The 22,186-nt window shown below is 43.1% G+C and overlaps 2 protein-coding genes across 6 annotated transcripts in view; one reads left to right on the forward strand and one right to left on the reverse strand.

The window, feature by feature from the left end:
* Nucleotides 1-22,186, reverse strand: part of ALG1L1P (ALG1 chitobiosyldiphosphodolichol beta-mannosyltransferase like) — a 62,497-nt gene that overhangs the window by 35,312 nt on the left and 4,999 nt on the right. The gene's annotated exons all lie outside the window — the stretch shown is intronic.
* LOC100971108 (ropporin-1B) lies at nt 888-22,182 on the forward strand. Of its 2 annotated transcripts, XM_055110378.2 has the most exons (7): nt 888-1,136; nt 1,258-1,328; nt 3,784-3,911; nt 7,300-7,417; nt 8,739-8,900; nt 14,046-14,221; nt 15,030-22,182. In XM_055110378.2, exons 2-7 carry the CDS (start codon nt 1,308-1,310, stop codon nt 15,094-15,096), a joined length of 672 nt encoding a protein of 223 aa, XP_054966353.1. In that variant the 5' UTR covers nt 888-1,136; nt 1,258-1,307; the 3' UTR covers nt 15,097-22,182. The 2 variants fall into 2 exon arrangements, with proteins under 2 accessions (XP_054966353.1, XP_034813156.1); XM_034957265.3 differs by lacking the exon at nt 1,258-1,328 and having other exon boundaries at nt 960-1,136.

The following is a 22,186-nucleotide window of genomic DNA, read 5'->3' on the forward strand; positions in this document are numbered from 1 at the left end:
TGAGACTCTGTCTCAAAACAAAGCAAAGCAAAGCAAAACAAAACAAAAACAACAGTCTTGAAATCAGAAGACCCGGAGACAAGTAGGGCCCTGGGCCCTACTGCCAGCTGTTTGATCACAGGCAAAATTACTCGAAGCCTTGAGCCTGTTTTCTAAAACGAAGGTAATATCTACCTTCAGAGTTTACTGTGAAACTTTGATGTCATCATGTTTGTAAAAGTGCCCTGGCACAGTGACCACATTCTACCTTATAAATATTTTCTATCTTTCCCTGTTGTCCCCAGGCATCTCAGGCTCTGTTCCTATCCACTCCATCCCCCTTTCTTAGCATTATAAGGTCAAGAGTGAGGAATCTGGGACCACGCAACCCAGATTCTGATCCTGACTCTGTCACTTGCTGACTGTCATCTTGGACAAGTTTAACCTCTCTGTGCTCAGTTCCCTCATCTGTAAAAATGGGGATAATAATAGTACTTGCCTCATGGGGTGACAGTAAGGATGAAATGAGTTCATGTGTGTAATGCACTTAGAACAATTCCTGGCACCAAAAACGCATTGTAAGAAGTGTTGTTACTATGATTCCCGAGGACTTCTCACCTGTCCACTTTCCACAAGCCCAAAGATCAAGATCCACTTCTGCCCTCTCACCTACAAAAGCGCACCGTCAATGGCTACACATTCCGCCCCACCCCCAACGCCCCCAGCCCGGGTTTCCTAACGTCCCCAGCCCAGTCCTTAACCCTCCAGGCCGTCTGGTCCTTCCACCACCAGCAAAGCCCAAAACAGCTTTCAGCTTCCCCCAGCAGCGCCCTAGCGGGACCCTGGGAACCCGCCGCTGCAGGAGAGGCGGGGCGGCTCTGTGACGTCGCGCCCGGCCCTACCCCTGGTGACCTGGCGGCGGAGCCCGCGCAGGGTTTGCCAGGCGAAGGCGGAGCGCTAACGTCTAACGCTAACGGCGGTCGTGCCCCGCCGCTGCTGTCACCCCCGGCCGCTGCTGCCCTCCCCGCCGAGGTTCTACTGCTCTCGTTCTTGAGAAGAAGGGTGGGAGGCACTCGGTCTCTCCCCACACCTCTCGCCTGAGGCCAGGCGCCAGGTGTCGCCTGAAGCCAGACAGCCGGTTTGGGAGCGAGCCTGAGGTAGCCACCCCGAGGGGAAGTGGAGGGAGGGCAGGGCTCTGAGCGCCCCGAGGGCTGCGCTGGTCTGAGGGAGGAGCACTGCCGGACGCCCCCTGGATTCTGAGCCTCTCCTTGTTCACAGGGCAAGGGGAAGGCAAGGAGATCTTCAAGAGAATGTGACTGTGGGGGATTATGGCTTTCTGGCCAATTTGTGTGCGTATTTTGTACCCAGAATACTATTACACGGTTTCTTACCCGGAGGACAGTGGGTGGGAGACTCAAGAGTTTGGAATCCGAGCCCTCCACCGAGGAGCCACACCTCTGCTTTTTCATCAGCGACAGAGATATAAAAATACCTCTGGGTGAATTTTCATGTGGACCAATGGGCATACCTAGCACTTCATAGACTCCTATCACACATTATTTTATACCTAGCACTTCATAGACTCCTATCAGGCATTATTTTATACCTAGCACTTCATAGACTCCTATCACACATTATTTTATACCTAGCACTTCATAGACTCCTATCACGCATTATTTTATACCTAGCACTTCATAGACTGCTATCACGCGTTCATTTTATAGCTAGCACTTCATAGACTGCTATCGCGCGTTCATTTTTACTAGTATCTATTGAACACTAAGTTCCAGGCACTGGGCTAGGCATTGGGATGGTGTGGTGAGCAAAAACTGACCAGTCCTGCCGTGGAGTTTCCTCGGGGAGACACATGTTACTCAAAGAATCACACCAACCATAGGTAAGTGATGCTCTGAAAGGGTATGTACAATGGAACTGACAGGGTAATCAGGGAAGGCTGAGCAGACCTCCAAAGGAAGGATCAACCTGTTAAGAGGAGGAGAATGCATTCCAAACAAGAGTAACCACATCCCAAACCCACCACCTCCAATTCCAAACCCAAACAAGGATGTGCAGTTGTCTGTGCTTGGTTCCAAGCCGCTCGTAGAAACCCTCTGAGATTCTGCCCTGGAGCCTTTCATTCATGTAATGGAGACTTTCATTTATGAAACGGAAGCCCTGTTTAGCCTATATCAATAAAAACAAGTGAGAAATCCCTGAAACAAGACTATACAGTCTATTTTAAGACGTACATTCTTCAGCACTTGGCAGGTATATGTTGGGCTGCCATTTCACATTGGGAGGCATGTTTTGTTTGCTTTTTTGTGTTTTTAAAAAATTCATTTTTTCCCCCTCTCCGAGAAACACCCAAGAATGATCAATAAATACTAAAAAAATTAAAAAAAAATCCTTTTTTCCTCTGTACAGATTTAGTGGTTATGTTACTGTTAAAACTTTTCTTATACTTTGCAAAGTCTAAAATTAATCATTATTTTATCATCCTTTTCCTCCAAATAAAAGAACATAAATAAAAGGTCATGAAGTCCCACCAACCTAAGACCACTTTAGTTTCTTGTCTTGGGATTTCTGAGCCATGCTGGTGTTGGTATAAATTGAAAACTTAGAACTAGTCTGTGGCTACAAACTCCTGGGGGACTGTTTCTCTCCTGACTAGAAGCAGCAATGGAGACAGGTTTCTTTGTTGCTTACCCCTGCCTGTAGGCAGATATTTTCAGCCACACCTTTTCTCACTGAGGGTGTAGTCCCTGGGCGGGTCTCAAGTTTAGGTCAGAAGGGGAGTCCTTTAGTGCAGACATTTGCCTTTTGTGAGCCCAATCCTTGGTCTCTACCCACCCTGCCTGGCCATTTATCTCAAAGCTGCAAGTTCCTGCCATCTACATGTGCCCAGGTGAGCCCTAGTTTCTTCATTTGCCCAGCACTGCGGGTTCCACTTTCCTCACCTCACTGGCCACTGGAAGATTTCTCTCACCTCACTGCAAGCCCAGCAAGGCAATGTGAAAGGCTTGTACTGAGATTTGTCTGGCCTCTAGGTGTTTTGAAGAGGGACAGCTTTTTAGCGTATCTAGTCTGTCCCTTTCTCTACTAAAAGCAGAAAAAAATCTTTTGATCTGTTGTTTATTTGTGGATCTGTTGTTTATTTGTGGATGGAATTGTATATATTTTATGGATGTTCATGTTTTGTTTCAATTTGTCCTGGAACTTTTTGAGAGAAAATGTACGAGTTTTCCGCCTGACAATTAGAGTTGAAAAAACATGCAGCTATAAACAGAGACGCTCATCAAATGGCTGTTTAATGACTATTTTTATATGGAAATAACCTAATGTTAATTCATAGAGGGTTCAGAGTAAATTTTGCTACAATTCTTACCTAGCTAATAAGAGCTGGATAACATGCAAAGATATTCATGATATACTTTTGAGTAAATAAGCTGTTTTGCATCATCTTATTTTTTTGTTTTACAAACATATATATTTATACTGAAAAATTCTGGAAGGAGACATCCAGTATTTTAGGGTGATACCATTAGGGAATTTTTTGTTGACTTCCACTTTTTAAATAAACAAGGACTGTGTAATTTTTACGTAAAGGATATAACTATTTACAACAAAAAGTAGGGGTTAGCAGACGGCTTTCTAACCTTGCCGTTGTGTAACAATAGAATGCATTTGTCTTGCGGAGTCCCCAAAATTGAGTGTCAAACAGAGGCTGGGTGACCTCCTGTCCAGGATTGCTCTCATCTTATGAGTCCAAGTTTTCATCTTATGTATTTTTTCTCCTGAGAATAGGTCAACCAATCAATGGCTCAGACAGATAAGCCAACATGCATCCCGCCGGAGCTGCCGAAAATGCTGAAGGAGTTTGCCAAAGCCGCCATCCGGGCGCAGCCGCAGGACCTCATCCAGTGGGGGGCCGAGTATGTGCTCCTTTCTCGCCTTCATCTCTTGGAGGACGGGCGGGAAGAGAGGGTCCTGGAAAACCGCGGAGGTTGTCATGGCTGCAGCCAGGGGGTCGGGACTAACTGGCATCGTCTTTGTTTTAGCTCTTGCATTGCTTTGATGCTTTAAAATCCACACATAAATACTACATCTAGCTGGGCAAGGATGGGATGCCTCCCCTAAGCGAGCCAGATTGAGCAGTAGGACGCCAGGTCAATAGGCCGTGTCCTGGGGCAAGCAGCAAGTTAGATGACCGCGTCACACCAGCGTATGCACACCCACCTCCTCCCTGCACGCCTTTTCCCACTCTCGGTGGAAAGAGGGGCTGGGAATCTCCGCAGCTTAATCTGCCTTTCTTCGTTCTCCTGTCTCACCACTAGATGGCAGCAGTGCAGCCGGGGGAGGGAAGCGACAGCCCTGGGTGGATGGGGTGGGAACAGTCCAGCTTGTTCACCCCTTTAAGAAGACACTTCCTCCCCTGCTGTTAAAACTCATACTTGGACCCAACCAAAGAGGCTTTGTATCTTTGAGGAAATTATTGTTATTTTCTTTGGTGTTTCTCTGAACTGATTTGTTCTGCCAACATAATGATGTCCTCACAGTACACACTGCATTCTGGGGAAAGGCCAAGCAGAGTGATGGAGTCCTCAGGCATGGCTGAAAACAGTGTGCCTCAAACACGGGTGCCTTCTTTCAGGAGAGACCTCCAGAGGCTGCTCAGTAGATGGAGCTTACACAACAATCGCTGCGGGCCTGGATTGAAGTAGCTTTGCACAGAAAACCTCTCAGCTATGAAATTGCTCCTTGGACAAACTTGCCTGCTTAAAACTGGGGAACCAGGACTTGAGACAGGAGTTGGAAGATAACTAGACCTCACGGACCATTTTCAGACTATTTTTACTGTTTGATGATTCCCTGCTTAGGAGGGTTTCAGTGGGAAAGTGAGAGTGAGAGAGGCCGTTGAGAGAAAGCCAGTGAGTTGGGGAAGGGAAGATGTCCTCAGGCTGAGGTTGTGAGTGGGTGTCCTGCGCAGATGGTGGGGAGAGTGTGGACACCTTTGAGAAGACACAAAATGGCATCTAAGAGGGGCCTTTCGGAGTCTCTGGGCCAGTGCTGTGCTCCTGGACTGGATTAGGATGCAGCTTTTACAATTGGAAGGAAAATAGGCCAGTGGTGCTCATAAAAAGAAACATAAATGGGGGTTGCTTTGCCTAGTAATAAGCCCTGTTTAGTTTTCCATTCTAAATTTTATATATTGCCTCTAAGATTGAACTTTAGCTTCAGAAGACTAATTTATTTTGGCATAGTCAGATAGACTTTATCTTACACGTTAGTTTCAAACCCATTTGATTGTTCTTGTGCTGCCGTTTTATAGTAAGCAAAATGACATTGCTTAGTATTGTCCCTGACATTTATGGAAGAGGCATTCCACTATTGTAGACTGCTTGCTCTCATATTCTATCACATGCTATGATTTTTTTAGACATCCATGAAAACTTAGTTTGTAGTTTAACCACAATGAAAAAGGAGGGCATGACCTAAGAGCACCCTCCATTCTATCCTCACATGAAAAACACCTCTCAGATGGTTGTATGTGACTTACTTAAAACCTGTAGCATTTTAGAGAATAAAACTCTACAAAGTATTTCAAAGACAAAATACGTATTTAATCCATTGCAAGTAAGAATTTCCCTACATATGTGTTGTCAACGAAGAAACCTCTTACCAGGTATTGGCAGGACATATACTTATTTGTCCTCTGGTAGGCATGTGTTACAACTCAAATTTGCAATATATGTATATAACCATGGACCTGATCACTTGCAAATGAAGCTCAATAACCCAAAGAACGAAATCCATGATTACAGCTTTGCTTCCATGTTGTCTAGCCAATTCCACAAGAAGTCCAGAGATGTTGGTGATGAGTGTTACTCTACCTGGGCAGCACTTCTGTGGAATGAGGTGCTGTGTGTCTCTGTCCCTCCCATTTATACCACCCAAGTCTGGAAGTTTGGTTATAAAGCCTGAGGCCACACCCTGCTCCTGTTGTCACAGTGCACCCACACCCCGCCCACCCCAACACTGATCTGTGTGCAGAGATTTCTCATGCACATTGTTAAAGGTGCCCTTCCTGCTGATGACCTCCAAGGGGTGACCGGCAGTTACTCCTTTAGTCCATGTAGCTTTCGCTCTGCCTTGCTATGTGGCTCAGAGACAGGCAATCGTTAGCCCATCATTGTATGGCTTGACCCTGAAATGGACTTTTACAAAATTCCCTCTATATTATTTTCATACTACCTGGATCTGGAGGAAGTAATGGAGGGAAAAAAGCAGGGCGGGACAGAAATTTGTGGTTCATGGATCGTCAATAACCAGGCTTTTGATGGAGACAGACCCTGCCATGCTGCACTGGTGACCCACATGTCAGCGGCTCATGTCCATTCCCTGCTGCAGGCAGCCTCTTTTCATCTTATGCCAGTCCTGAAACAGAACTCAGTACTTGTTCCACAATGCCCCCAAACAAAGTCCACTCCACAAAACATTGAGGAGCAGGCAGATTTCACTGAAAATTTTGAGGGAAGATGGAGAAACAGTTTTATTTCACAGGCACCATATAGCTTAAGATCGTCTCAAACCTTCTTTGGCTTCTCTTCTCTCCTGAGCCTTGCACAGTGCCCTGCCAACCCTCTCTCCCTTCCCTCTTGAAGCCCCAAGCCTCACTACCTACGGCCAGAAATCCTTCCTGATTCACCCCAGGATGCTTCCATCTCTTCCCTTTCCTCCTTTTTCATTTCTTCAGAGATGGGGGTCTTACTCTGTCACCCAGTCTGGAGTGTAGTGGCACAATTATAGTTCGCTGCAGCCTCAAACTCCTGGGCTCAAGTGGTCCTCCAGGCTCAGGCTCTGGAGTCGCCAGATTACAGGCCGTAGCCACCATTCCTGTGCTGCCTTCCCCTTTCTTACGTACATTACTTTTTAGTTCTCTTCCAACTTCTCTTCCCAAGATTATATATACATATGTAACATATATCTGTGTGTATAAAACATTCAGAGATGACTGGAAAAAAACCCTGAACCCAATATGCTCCAGGGAATTGCATACCCAAACTTTTCTTGGTTCTTCCTCATCCTTAGAGAAGAACAAAGCTTTGTATTCTCTAAGCATTCTCTGTGCCCTAAGTGGAGAGTAACACATTCAGACTTTTCCCATATGTAAGTGAACTAAACACAATGACACATAGAAGCCACTTTACAAAGGTTCCTTTCTCTACCTCCTTCTCTTAGAAGAAGGGGGAAGGATTGCTAGAACAGCCAGAGGCCACTGGTGTATAGGATCCTCCTACTCTCTGACTTTTTTTCTTGTAGTTATTTTGAGGCCCTGTCCCGTGGAGAGACGCCTCCGGTGAGAGAGCGGTCTGAGCGAGTCACTTTGTGTAACTGGGCAGAGCTAACACCTGAGCTGTTAAAGATCCTGCATTCTCAGGTAAGGGCCCTGCTGCAGCATTGAGGAGAATGTAGGGACAGTGTTGAGGCTGGGTGGGTACAGACGAAAGCCCTCTGTTCTCCTGCCAGTCAGCTGACCACTTAGCACCACCCTAAAATACACTAAACCGTGGACTGAAAGTAAATCTTCCCTTGGGGAAATGGGAATAATTTTGAAATAGGCTGTAGGCTGAGTCATTGGTGGGGTCATCCCAGATTTCCTTGAAGCTGGCAGAATGTACAGGGGCTCAATGCAATGCTAATCTCGTCTCTCCAGAAAAGTGCAGGTCCTCAGTCACTCGACAGTGTCCTTACTGATCAAGACCATAATATGATGCCAATCACAGTTTGGGGAAGGGCATATTTTAGCTCCCCAGTTATCCCAGGTCCAGACATTGCTTTTAGCTTTTAGGGAGAGGCTGTGAGCCTCTTCACAGCCACATCATCCTGGGAGCTGCCTGGTGAATGAATGCATGAGGAGGGTCCGGTTTGAGAAAGTTTGTGGTTTGGCCAATTCCCAGGAAATATGGTTGAGCACCACCATACCCTGCTTTATGATCCAGGACAGAGCGGTTTGGGGTGATTTAGGACTGGCTTGGCTAACCACCTTGATCCCAGAGGCTTAGCATTTCACTAGAATCAGAGGGTCAGGAAAGGTGTTGGAGCACTTCATCGGGCATCTGTGCTCTTGTTGCATTGGTGGCCAACAACCAGTCATCTTCCTTCCTTTTGTCCACCAAGTACCTTGTGCAGTGAACATGACAGAGCTCTAAAGTACCTGGGATCAAGCAACATTAGGCAGCCAGATCAAATCCCCGTGGGTCAGCCACATACCCCATATCATTCCTGAGGAAGCATGAGGGATGCACTTGAGGTCTAGAGCTAAGAACTGAGTGCAATCTGGAAGAAAGAGACCTATGTCTTGTTCTAATTTTACCATTAATTAGTGGTCTCAGGTAAGCCCTCTACCCCTTGGTTTTGTTTTCAGGCTCTCCTATCTGTCATATAAGGAATAAAACAATTTAGGAATACAATAGCAGATAAAAGCATCACCAGAAATTAAAATGTAATATAAATGTATATCTTTTGCATAATTCTGACACCTAAAGTTTGACAATTAATAAATTATATTTCAGCATGCTCTTCACTAGGATTTGCAAAGATAACTGCCACACAGAGCCATCTTTACCTTCCTAACACCCCCTCCCGCCCCTTGCCATGTGCTGGGAGATGTGGACCTGGCCTGGGGACAGGGTGTTTCTCAGGGCCTTGTCTCAACTTCTCCCACAACCTCTGTGTTGTGTCTGTCCCCTGCCCTGCAGGTTGCTGGCAGACTGATCATCCGTGCAGAGGAGCTGGCCCAGATGTGGAAAGTGGTGAATCTCCCAACAGATCTGTTTAATAGTGTGATGAATGTGGGTCGCTTCACGGAGGAGATTGAGTGGCTGAAGTTTTTAGCCCTTGCTTGCAGCGCTCTGGGAGTTGTAAGTTAGCTTGACTGTTTTTTGTTCCTGAAGGGGAAATCTCCCTCTGGGCCTGGAAGGGCAGTGCATCTATACACGCAGTCAATTCTGCAGGGCTGATGATAAACATGCCTCTTCTCATCTTGTCCTTCTCCTCTCTAAAGCAAGGTCATTTCTGTGCTCGTCAGGCAGTGGCAGGGGTTGGGAGGAGGAGAGAGGGAAACACTGTGGTCAGGCTCTGGGGAGAGTTGACTACAGTGTAGCTCTTGGATTATTTATGAATATTGCCCTCAGATTTATTTTCACTCCGCTCCTTCCATTCATATTCCCAGAGACAACCAAGAGCCGACTGTAGAAAAAGACTTCCAGACACCTAGAATATATATCAATAGACACTGTTTAAAAGAGGTACAATCTTATAGAAAACTATGTAATAAACAGAATTGGATGCAGAACTCAGACATAAGAAAGCAAAAAAAAAAGAGAGATGAGGCTATTTCTGAATTTAGTCATGACATCTCCATGGATACAGGATGTTCATACAGATTTATGCCTTTTCCAAATTTGACTTGTTTGATATTGGAAAAACAATTTTACTGTTTTGAAGCCAAAGATGCTGAAATCAGTTTATATGTATAGATATTTAAAGCTTGGGTATCTTATATGTGGACTTACATTGTTAAACATTGTTAAAATAAAATGAATCAAAAACATGGTTTTTAAAAAGAATCCCTGAGATACATAAAAGTTTGAAAATTATTGAGAAAATAATTGCCTCTGCCAAAAACAAATGGTATGAAAAGGTAGTCTGAATCATTCAGCATATCTAAACATAATCTTGTTCTTCTCAAATATGCTTGGAATGCATATTTGACAGGTTTGTTTCTGAGAAAATTTAGCAGAAATATTGTAGTCCAACTTTTCCTATAGCTTCCCCTACAATGTTTATCATTGCTTTAAAGAGAAGTGAACAAGAGGACATTTGTGGCTTTTTTTCTTCATTGTCCTTTATAGCATTTATTACTGAATAAATCACTATCCTCTGAGGAGGAAAGGAAAGTAAGCAGCAGAGGCCTATGAGTTGTCAATCAGGACTGGTGAAAATCACAAACGGGAAGATAAAAAAATGAACACATTTTATTAAATTTTTATAGGTTTACAGATTTTTTTCACACCACATTTGGAGATGTTTTGGGGGAAAATGTACCTTTAAAATTTTATCTGCAGTTAATTCTGATCTTGTCTACCCCACCCACAAAGGGTCAAATAAGAAAATAAATAAATTCAATCCAATCCTGAAATTTTAGTCTGATGCAGTAACTGAAACAGCCTAAAGGTACATTTCCCAGTATCTCAGGTTTTTCCTCACCACGCTCTCTTCTCCAAGATGGCAGTTGAATGTAGATGGAAAGAGGACCACAGAGCAGTCGTTTCTCACATCCCTCAGTCTTCTCTGGCATCTCTGGTCTCCATGGTAATGCCTATCTGTCTGGTCGCTAGCTGCTTGCAGCTTAAGTTTTTGGTCTCATCTCTCCCAGATTGGTGAAAGTCTGAGGATGCCTCCCGAGCTGGCTCATTTCAGTTCTCAATGGTGTCAAGGGCCTCTCTGAGTCCGCCAGGGTGTGCTATCTGCTCCCTGGCTCTGGTGGTCTACTTCACAGCCCCTCACCAGTGTGTGATGTGTCTGAGCCCTTCCCTTATCCCCATACCTCAGAGTAACAAAGAGTGACTTTGGAAAGTCAAATTCCAACCCTCCCTCTGCTTAGCCCACCGTGTAGATGCTAAGTTTCTTCTGATGTACCTGCCTCCCAAACTAGAGAGGGGAAATCATGAGGTGAATTTGGTCTTTCTACTTCCCTTCTAAAACAAGGAGGTGGGATTCAATGTTTCATGAGATTCATCTACCTCTGACATCCTGTGATTCTATCCCCACTTCTCTGCTTCCTCTGAGACACCCTCAGGCCTACCTCTGAATAACAGTGAGCGCCTCCAATTCTAAGAGGCCTTGACATATCTGACTTTGCTCCTCATCATCCCCATGTCAAAGAACCCCTAGAGGTAAAGTCAGCCTGGAGTAGGCTAGGCTAGGCTAGGCTAGGCTAGCCTAGTCTGTAAATAAGGGGTGCCCTATGAATCCAGTAATCAATACCCTTATATTCATTTCTATCATGCTGGACTGTTTCTGGGATCTTAAATGTGGGGTTGGTCAGTGGTACACTGTGAATGTTTGTGTCCTCCCAAAATTCATATATTGAAATCTCAACTTCCAAGATGATGGCCTTAAAAGTAGGGCCTCTGGGAGTTGATTAGGTCATGAGGGTGGAGCCCTCATGAATGGGATTAGTGCCCTTATAAAAGTTGCCCCCTCCACCAAGTGAGGACACATAGAAGGCATCATTCATGAGGAACAGGCCCTCACCAGAGAGCAAATCTCCTGGCACCTTGGTCTTGGACTTCCCAGACTCCAAAATTGTGAGCAATAAATTTCTGTTGTTTATAAATTACCCAGTCTAAGGTATTTTTTTATAGCTGAGACTAAGTCAGGGGTCACCATCTGGTGGAGACCTTGCATCCTAGTTAATTCATATTAATTCTGGGCTTAGAGGCAAGCCCAGAATTTCTCTTTTCTTTGCGAATTCAACGGCAAGACAGGATCTCTGTGTCATCTAGAAAAGCCAGTTTGTTCCTTGTAGAAGAGTCTAGTAACAGGAATTTTTACTCTGGTAGGTAATAGGTACATTTACTCCATCTTCAGCTCTCTGGGTCTAATACACATCATTTAGAATGCGATGGCATGCAGACCTGTATTCCTCCTCCCTTCAGCACTCCTTCCTCTGGACTGGCCTATGCCACCTCCTGTTCCACTGAACTGATTATTAAAAAAGGAAGAGATCATGTATGTAGAAAATAATCATGTTCACTGGAAAGAATGACTTTTTTTTAGCAAATTATTCACATTTCAAGGCTTTCACCTCTGACTTTGAAAATGAAGCTCGCAAGATGTTTAAAGACTACCTCTGTGAAGTGGATCCCCAAAAAAATATTGTGCAAGAGAATGAAGATCTGTTTCCTTTAGATTTATGTCAGTTTACCAAATAGCTCTAGTACAGTTATTTATCCACTCATCCATTTATTAAATCTTTAAAAATATTTAAAAATCTTACGAGGCAATAGAATTTGAAGGTTTATTGTTTGAATAATCAATAAAAGATGATGTTTAGAGTTGAAAGCCCCTATGTTAGTTTGTAAGGGCTGCCATGACTTGGTGGCTTGAACAACAGAAATTTGTTGTCTCTCAGTTCTGGAGGACAGAAGTTCTGGGAACAAGCTGTCAGCAGGATTGCTTTCTTCTGAGACGTTTCTCCTTGGCTTAAAAATGGCCAGCTTCTCGAACTGTGTCCCTCTGTGCCTACATGTCTGGTGGCTCTCTCTATGTCCTAACTCCTCTTCTTATAAAGACACCCTACTGACTTCATTTTAACTTATCTTTTTAAAGGTCGTATGTTCAAATACAATTGCATTCTCCAGTTCTGGGGTTAAGGCTTCGACATATGAATTTTAGGGGGAACAATTCAGCCCATACCACCACCCCATGGGAGATGGCAACAGAACAAAGCATTAGGGGTGCAGAGGGTTGTTTTTGTTTGCTTGTTTGTTTGTTTTTTACAGAAACGGGTGAGCTGTGGGTGGAAATTATAAAGTTCAGAGTGTGCTTGCAAATCTACCCCAAAGCATTCTCCCACTCACAAGCATGACTTACCATCCTCCCAGATAGCCTCATATATACTTGTTAGCCCCATGCCTGCCCTCCCACCCGCTCTGAATTAAGTGGAAGTGCCTAGAAGATGCAGTGTTTCACAATGATTTCCATGAGAGGACCCCCCGGGACAGAGGAGAGGAAAGGAAGGTGGCCTGCCTCAAACTCAATTTTTTTTGACATCGTGTGGTTTATTGAAGATTCTGTTTCATAAAATAACAATGCTTACTAAATGTAAAGAAACAAATTTTAAATATTAACTCAATTAAAATTAATAATTATTACAAATTATGTTTAAATTACTTGCCATCAAGTAAAACTATCACTCAAGGAAGAGTTTATTCACATCCTCAGTACCTCCTGACATAGACTTATGCTCCTGGGTAACACATACCACAGTTAGAGAAGCCTCATCTAGGCAATCATTCTGTTCTGGGAGAGGATGAGAGGAGAACAGCAGACATCAACTGCTAAGGCAGGGCAAGTCTCCTCTACTAATCATGTGGGAAGATACAGCAGCTGCTTTTTCACTCACCCTAAGTCACCACTCAGGACTGATCTTTCACTGATCCCTGGAAGAGTGTGTCAGGATGATCCGTACATCACCAGTTTCAGTAAACCATCAAGATCTGTATGCTGAGCTTCATTTCACAACTCTTTTGCTTGTAACATTTATTCAAAGGGTGGGTTATTTAAAGACATGAGATGAGTTCTGAGCATGCTCCTTTAATGTTCAAGTTTCATTGTAAGGAGGGTTTGCTTCTGTAGTAACCCTTCTATTAAAATTCCTGGCACTCATTCTCAACCAATATTTCCCCAGCAATAAAAGGGTTAGTATTATGTAATATGAAATAAAGCACTAGGTGATTCTATTTAGATGGACCCAGATGCTTTGGAGGAAGGTTTATCTTGATGTTCAAGACCTTTTTTCCAGTATCTTCCTTGGGACTCTATTTTCCTGGGGAAATTATCCTTCTCTTACCTTCTTCTCCTCTACTGTGTCTTGCTGGACTATATAGGCTAGACCATTTATCTCAGCCCTTTAGAGATAAGATTGGAGGGTAATAAGAAATAATTCTAATTATATAGAATGCAAATCAACTTCCCTCCTTTAGTGAGGTTATTCAGACTAAAGTAACAAATATCTTAAAGTATTTAGGAATTTATAAATTTAATTCCTTGAGTAGTCTTCTAACAAAGAAAGAAAAATAAAGGTACCCAATACTCAATATTTTTTAGAATGAATTAGTGACATTTGAATGTAAAAATTTCAAGCTTTCTAGAATCTTAAGTTGTTCCCACTTCATTTTATAAGAGCAATATTTTTGTTTTCTTTCTTGTATCTAAATGGATCTCAGGAATATTGCCTGGAAGAGTAACTTTCTCCTCATTTTATGTAACTTTTATAGACTATTACCAAAACTCTCAAGATAGTGTGTGAGGTCTTATCATGTGACCATAATGGTGGGTCAGCCCGGATCCCGTTCAGCACCTTCCAGTTTCTCTACACATATATTGCCGAAGTGGATGGGGAGATCTCTGCATCACACGTCAGCAGGATGCTAAACTACATTGAACAGGAAGTGTAAGTTAACTTTTACCAATTGGAGGTGAAAGAATACCAGGAAAACAAATCTATGGGGCCAAGACAGAGTGAGATTATTGTATTATACTGCTCTGGGAACAGAAAAATGAGGACATGAAATATCGATCTGAAAGAAAAGGGGAAAGGGAAGGAGAAGAGGAAGGAAAAGAATGATATAGGACAATAATTCTTTGAGTGCTACTGAGGCTAGCAGTAGCGGCAGCAGCACCTGAGAACATGTTAGAAATGCAGAATCTCAGGCTACACCCTAGACCTATGGAGTCATAAACTGTTAGGGGTGGAGCCCAGGAATCTGCGTATTTATAAGCCCCTCCAGTAACTCTGACTCATGCTTAGCTATGACCAGTGGAACAGAAGTGGAGGAGGAGGATGAGAGGAGGAGCAGCGAGTCAAGAGTTAGGAGGAAAAGAGGGCCGGTCATGGCGGCTCACACCTGTAATCCTAGGGTGGGTGAATGGCTTGAGCTCAGGAGTTCAAGACCAGCCTGGGCAATATGGTGAAACCCCATCTTTACTAAAAATACAAAAATTAGCTGGGCGTGGTGGTGTGTGTCTGTATCAGTTAATTGGGAGAATGGCTTGAGCCCAGGAGGCAGAGGTTGCAGTGAGCCGAGATTGCATCACTTACTCCAGCCTGGACGACAGAGCCAGACCCTGTCTCAGAAAAACAAAGTTAAGAGAAAAAGGAGCAACAGCAGAATTAATTTGAAATGAGAGTTGTTTGTATAATGTCTTTCTTAAGATTAACTGTCAATGAACTAACTGCAGATATACCTTTATCCAAACAGAATTGGTCCTGATGGTTTAATCACGGTGAATGACTTTACCCAAAACCCCAGGGTTTGGCTGGAGTAACAGCACAATTTTGGCAATTTTAAAGGAAGATACAGAGGTGATTGTACTTCAGAATGATAAACCCATATACCACCCAAAATCAATTTTCTTGTACAACTGGTACACACTAATAAACAAACATGTGAGATCAGAAATGTGCGGAATTAAGATGTGAAATTGTTGGAATAAAACACCTTCATTACCAGGAGATTAGTATTCTTCCCACGTGGACACTGAGTAAAAGTGGGTGACAAAGCATGGATAGAAAATGCATTTCCCATTAAAGCCAGACTGTCAGATTTTAAAAAGCAGTATGTTAACCAGACACAGTGTTGTTCTGTGATTGTTAGGCATAATTTAGATGAGTGTCTTTTATATGGTCAATTGAAGTTTTTACCAGTTTATTTCTCCATTTGTTGGTACTGTGTTAGTCATTCATTCATCCTCTCATCAATATTTATTGAGGTTAGCTATGTGCCAGGAATAGGGTTGCCAGGAAAAATACAAGACACCCAGTTAAATTTGAATTTCAGACAAACAGCAAATGTTTTGTTTTGTTTTTTGCTAAACATGGCAACATTCCAGGAACTATGCTGGCTTCTGAGCAGATACAAATAATATCTGAATTCTGCCTTCAAGGAGCTCACAGTCTAACATAAGAAAAGCCATGAACATACATTACTTTCATGCAAATGGCCTTGAGAAGAACTAACAGTATGCCAGAAAGTGTCAATGTCAACGGATTTTTCTGAAACCATATACAGATGTCATGGAACCCACTAGAGAAAATCCCCTACATGAGCCTAAGACCTTCTGACAAGGTCTTAAAGATTTTCCTTTCTCGAAGGAAACAGATGAGATTAACAGACTGTGATTATGGTTCTTAATGTCAGGTGTGCCAAGGTCGCTGGGTCAGTCCCTTGTATTTGTAATACTATCCCCTCTTAAAAGTTGCTTTTGGTCAAAAGTCATGTTATGTTACATGCATATGTCTCTCTACATCAATTGAGGAGAAATCTGTCTATTAGTGTCTAAAGGTAAGAGGAGATTGTGATTGGATGTTACCATGGTCCTTGATTTCTGACTCGAGTGAAACAATAAAAGAGACTGAAACAAATTCTTCCCCCATAGCACTGGGCTGCACCTGCAGGGGATGGGCAACAACTAATCCTACCTGCTGTCTGCCTTCCTAGCCAAAGTGGCCCCGCATTTCTTTATTTTTTAAATTATACTTTAAGTTCTAGGGTACATGTGTACAACGTGCAGGTTTGTTACATATGTATACATGTGAGTGGCCCCCTCATTTCTCTCTGCTCTGGAACCTAAGGCTGTTTGAGAAGGCTGAAGCACTACAGGTGAAACCTGACACTGTAATTAATCAGGATTAGAGAACGAGTGAAATCCTTTAACCTGCCTCAGATTCTTGGTGTCTCTCAGTTTCTCTTTCACTGTGGCCAAAGAACTGAAATATGGTCTTGTCTGCAAATAGGGAATAAAGGGGGACAGAAGAGACAGCTCCAATTTGAAAGACCTTAAAATAACAAATTAGGTTCATAAACGTAACAAAAGCAAGAGTCCCTTGTACATTTGGGAAAACAGGTTGAAATCAGAAACTTAGACTTGGTAGCCTTGAACATAATCCCTCAAGAGTGAGGCTAATGAAATTCCAACGACCCAAGTGTATACTAGACACAGACATGAAGTTATTGGTGCTGTAGCTATCCCTGCTTACTGAGACTAAGCACAATTGGCAATACCATTGTTCACTGCCAATTGCTCATCTTTTGAGCCACCACTTGGTGTGCACCATCTTCCTCCTCTCCTGCCCTGGCTCACTGGGGCAATGCTTGCTCTAAGCTATTGATATTGCTATGCCACAGCTGCTCACTAGGGACACAGTATCTACAGCACATCTGCCCAATCAACCTGCTTCTGCAGTCACCCCAAGGATGGAAAACAGCTTTGTGCTTTGCCCTCTACCTGGGCTATGCTGTATTAACAATATTATAAATACTGTATTAATGATAATACCCAACATTTATTAAGCACTTACCATGTGTAAGCCACTGTGTACACGGCTTTATACATTCTCAAATTTTTCCCTACAATATGACCTTATGAAGTCAGTGTCATTATCTCTAAGAAACAATCTTAGATAAATTAAGTTGTTCAATGTCACTAATGAGAAAGAATTTGAATCCAGATCTGTCTGACTCCTAACCTATGATGCCTTGTATATATCCTCAGTGCCTGTCTAGGTATGGGATTCCTCCCACCCCCCCACCTGAAATAATCCCTGAGACAGAGATTTACATGCAAATAGTTTCTTTAGGAGGCGATCCCAGGAACAGGGAATAGGGATAGGAAAAGTAAGATATTATAGTGATGGGAAGAAAGCTAATAAATGGTGTGTTATCCAGCCAGTTACCCCTGTACTCCAATACTGCTGGGGAACTCTGGGAGACAGCATAGAACACATCTCAGAGTTATCCCAATCGAAGGGTGAGGAAGCTCTTCATCCATCACTGGATAATCCCCACCTGTCGTTGACTGAGGGCTTCTTCCAGGTGAATTAATGTTCTGCCTTTCCAGCTTGCCTCAGCTTGCTTCTTTTGCTCCAGGAAAAAGGCTCTCGGCCAGGAAGTCATAGATGATCACAATAAGAAGCCACCTGCATCTGCTACACTGCCTTACAGATATTTTAATACAACAAAGTTTTAACATTTTTTAATCACTATTAATGTTTCTTTCTCTGGGTCACGCAGAAGTCTTCAGGGTCTGCAGGGCAATAAGTGACCGTCATTGTGCTGTATTAAAATTCACAACTGACCCACAAACATGACACATTGTCCCCAACCATTTCTTCTTTGTGATGGGATCATTCCAAAGGGGGTCCCTTGATTCTTGCTGCCAACAGATCCTTGTCAGACCCATCTCACTCGCTTTCCTATCATAATCAGCAATATCTATACAGTCCTAGCATGACCCCAGTTAAACTGTCAAATGAAGGCCCTTGTAACATATGGTTTGTATTTCTCCTTTAAAAAAATTTTCAGGAAGCAATAAAATCAGGATTTTATAAAGCAAAAACAGTGGGCTCTTTCTTTCCTAAATTAAGCTATTTTGATTAAAGTGAAGACTGCAGATATATAAGCTTCAGTGGGAAATGCAAAGATTATGGCCCAATTCCATTTTCTCTATGCTCCATGCCCTTCCTCTCCTTGATGCTATTCCATCAGGGACCTACCATCCCTAGTTAACCAACTACTTCCAGGATCACCAGGGCCCTGCAACAGAAGGAGCTGGACACCCCAATGTGGAAGGCTGGTTTTGAATTAGGTTAGAATAGGAATCTTAACCTGAAATTCTTGGAGAGGCTCCTGAGTGCCTCTGATAACATTATATATGTAACCATGTCTCCAAAATGTGCTCATTAGCATTTTTCTGAAGAAAAAATTATAAGGCTTTGAGCAATTTCTCAAAGTTGTATATTATCTCAAAAGGCCAAGAACCTTTGGGTTCAAAATAGCCCCAGAGAGCACTAAATGGCTTGAGGAAAGACAACAGCACAGTCTCTCAGATCTTTCCAAGCAGAACTGAGCTCACACTCCCAACATGTGACTTTTTATCCATAGCCTCTTACTTTTTGAATCTTAGATCCTGGCCATAAATCTGTGTTTTTAGTTTAGATCTTCATATACTTTCAACTTTGGTCATTTCCTATAAACTGGAACATGGTCAAACCTGAACAGAGACTTTCACACTTCAGAGGTGAGCCAATATGCAAAGTAATTGGTTCAATGTGCTGAATTATGAAAGACTGGATAGACAAGCAGAGTTGTGTATCCATGATACTAGAAGGACTAAACCTCCGGACCAAGCTCAAAGGGCTAGTCCTGGATAATCCCGAGCCTCGGACATTCAAGTAGCTGTCAGCCCCAATGCACCAAAGCAGTCCAAACAATGGTTGATTCATTGGTTTATTCAACAAATAATTCAGAAATTCCTACAAGTGCAAGGATTGTGCTAGGCACTGGGGATACTGCTCTGAACAAGGTGAGGTCCCTGCTTTTAGAGAGATTAAATTCTACTTAGGAAGACAGACATTACATAACTAAACACAAGTTTATAATTGTGAGAAACGATGCTACCACGTAGAAGCATGGGGCACACAGCTAGTTTGCAGGGGCAGGATAGAGAGGCTTTCTTGAGGAAGTAATTTGAGAGCAAGTTCGGAAGCCACAGGCAACTCAGAAAGGTGTATTTGCAGCCCACATATCTTTGCCATGCTCCAGACTCAACTATACAGTAGCTAACTTGACATCTTTTCTTGGATGACGCCAAAGTACTCCCTAATTTAACAAATCCAAAAATGACTTTCCTGGTTTGCATTTTTTTCATAATAAAATGTTGGAGAGAAATGAGTTCATAAGCTTCCTTCCTAAATGTGGATCTCTCCCACCATCTGCCAAGATACAAAACCCAGAAACCAGGGTCAACAAATACCTCCCCCTGCCTTACTTTCCAACTCTATCACCAAGTGCTCTCCATTTTACCTCCTATGCATCTCTCAAATATGTCCTCTTCACCTTCCCTCACCACCACCTCCCTTAGGTCCCCTCATCCCCTCCCAGCAACCAATATATTTCATCTGGACTTCCTATCAGTCTGGTCCTCACAGGGAACAGAAGACAATCTAGAGTTTTGAAGATAATTAAAAGTTTTACAGAATGGACAAGGAAAACAACAAGGGGGTTGAGGCACCCAGGGACTAGCAAACCGTTATCATCCCTAAGACTGAAGAGACAAAGAGAAGGACATGTTATTACAGTGTGAGAAGACTGGAGCTCCAGGGGCTCCCCTGATGATGCAGAGGGCCAGTGCATCAGCCAAATGGTGCTGAGATAGCAGGAATATCCCATTCTCTCCCTCTTCTATCGACTAAACAGAACCTGAAGCTGGAGGGCATGTCTGACTGATGTCGGTCCAAGGGGAGGACAGAGAATGGATGCAGGAGGAGAGAACTTGCTCATACCCATACTTGCCTTTCCCCCAAGCACCCTCTATGCTAGTGATCAGTAAACTTCTGTAAAGGCACAGATAGTAAATATCTTAGGCTTGGCCGGCTAGATGGTCTCTATCACAAATACTCAACTTTGGCAGTTGTAGCACAGATAATGTGTAAACACATTAGTGTGACTGTGTTCCAATAAAACTTTATAACACTGAGATGATTTTCAGGTAACTTTTCACATCACAAAATATTATTCCTTTGACTTAAAAAAAACTACTTGAAAATGTGAAAACTGTTCTCAGGCTGTATCCAAGAATGGCAGACTGAATTTAGCCAGGGACTGTAGATTTCAGATTCCTGCTCTACACTACAGCCATGGATCTTTGTAAAACCCCAGTCAGTTCACTGTGCCCCCTGCTTGAACTTTTACATATTCCCAATGGCCTTAGGATAATAAGCCAAATCATGTAGCCTATGAGGACTGTATAGTCTGGCCCTACATACATTTCCATCCCCACTGTCTATACTTCAGCAGCAAGAGCCTCTCTGGGTTTCTCTTTCTCAGCATCGTGCTGTCTCCACATCTTTAGAATACTCTGCTCTCCACTCTCTAGTTCATTTGCAGATCTCAGCTCACTGCAACATTATTTATAATAGCAAATAACAAAATGAACAGTGGGGTGGGGGCATAACATTCCCAACACTAGGGAAATGAATCATGGAACACCAGGCAGCCATTTTATAACTGTAGATTAATGAGAAACAATGTTGATTAGATATTAAGAGAAAACACTCATGTTACAGTAATACCTATTATTTCATATTGTTGTAATACATTTATACATATATACGTAGGTGGAAAAAATCTTGAAGGGAATGCACCAAGCTGTTCAGAGTGATAACTCATGGGCAATGGGGTTATGGGTGGTCTTTTCCTTTTTCCTTATCTATATTTTCTAAAATAAACACGTATTAAGAAAAGTCAACATGAATTTTTAAAAATCAACTTAACTAAAAAAAAAACCCCTTAATTTCAGGTGAATATGTTAGAAAGTTATGAAGTTATGTGAGGGCTGGGGAAGGAAAGGAGAGGTTTTCACAGTTTGATCTAATTCAAAACTAAATCTGTGAAATACTCAAGTTTCCTAAAATCACTCAGGATAAGTGTGTGATATATTGGTGGACATATTTTAGTTCCTGGGCTTTGACATTAATTGTAACAGACTTTTAAAGGGTAGCTCTTTTCTCCATTAAAAAGAAATGAGGCTGGGCATGGGGGCTCACGCCTGTAATCCCAGCACTTTGGGAGGCCAAAGTGGGCAGATCACCTGAGGTCAGGAGTTCGAGACCAGCCTGGCCAACATGGTGAAACCCCGTCTCTACTAAAAATACAAAAATTAGCCGCCTGTGGTGGAGCGCATCTGTAATCCCAGCTCCTCAGGAGGCTGAGGCAGGAGAATCCCGCTGGAAACCGGGAGGCGAAGGTTGCAGTGAGCTGCGATGGCACCACAGCACTCTAGCCTGGGCGACAGTTGAAATGGAATCAACTGAGTTCTCTCTCTTCAACTTGATTTAAATCATCAACCCAAAACCCAATTCCTAAACCCCAAAACCAATGACTAAAATCCTCATTAAAATGAGTGCACATGCCAATACTAAGAATGTTGTGTCATTCTTCATCAAAAGTAATTACCTCAACACAAGAGGAGACAAGTACGCATGGAAGTAAACCCAAAATCCCAACTAACGAGCATCGTTCTGAGATCAGTGGCCACAGGGAATAATTCTGAAATTGGCATCACATCTACGCAAGATAACAACCCGGAGGTCTTATTTTTATAGAATATCAAGAACAAAATCATCCAAAAGGCACACGATGCCAAACTAAAAATAAAGAGCGAAAATCCAAAAAGTTGCGCGCAATTCCTTCTGAAACCTATCCGCCTCCTACTCCTGTCCCTTCCTCTGGCGCTGGCGGGTCCTCGTCCCGAACCCCCACCGCAAGCCCTGGAACAGCCTCTTAACCCTTTTCTCGGCGGCTCCGCTCCGGCCCCGCCCCAGCCATGCCTCGCCCCCGCCCCGTTTGCCGTCTATTGG

This window comes from Pan paniscus, chromosome 2, assembly GCF_029289425.2.
Source record: "Pan paniscus chromosome 2, NHGRI_mPanPan1-v2.0_pri, whole genome shotgun sequence".
Classification (NCBI taxonomy): Eukaryota; Metazoa; Chordata; class Mammalia; order Primates; family Hominidae; genus Pan; species Pan paniscus.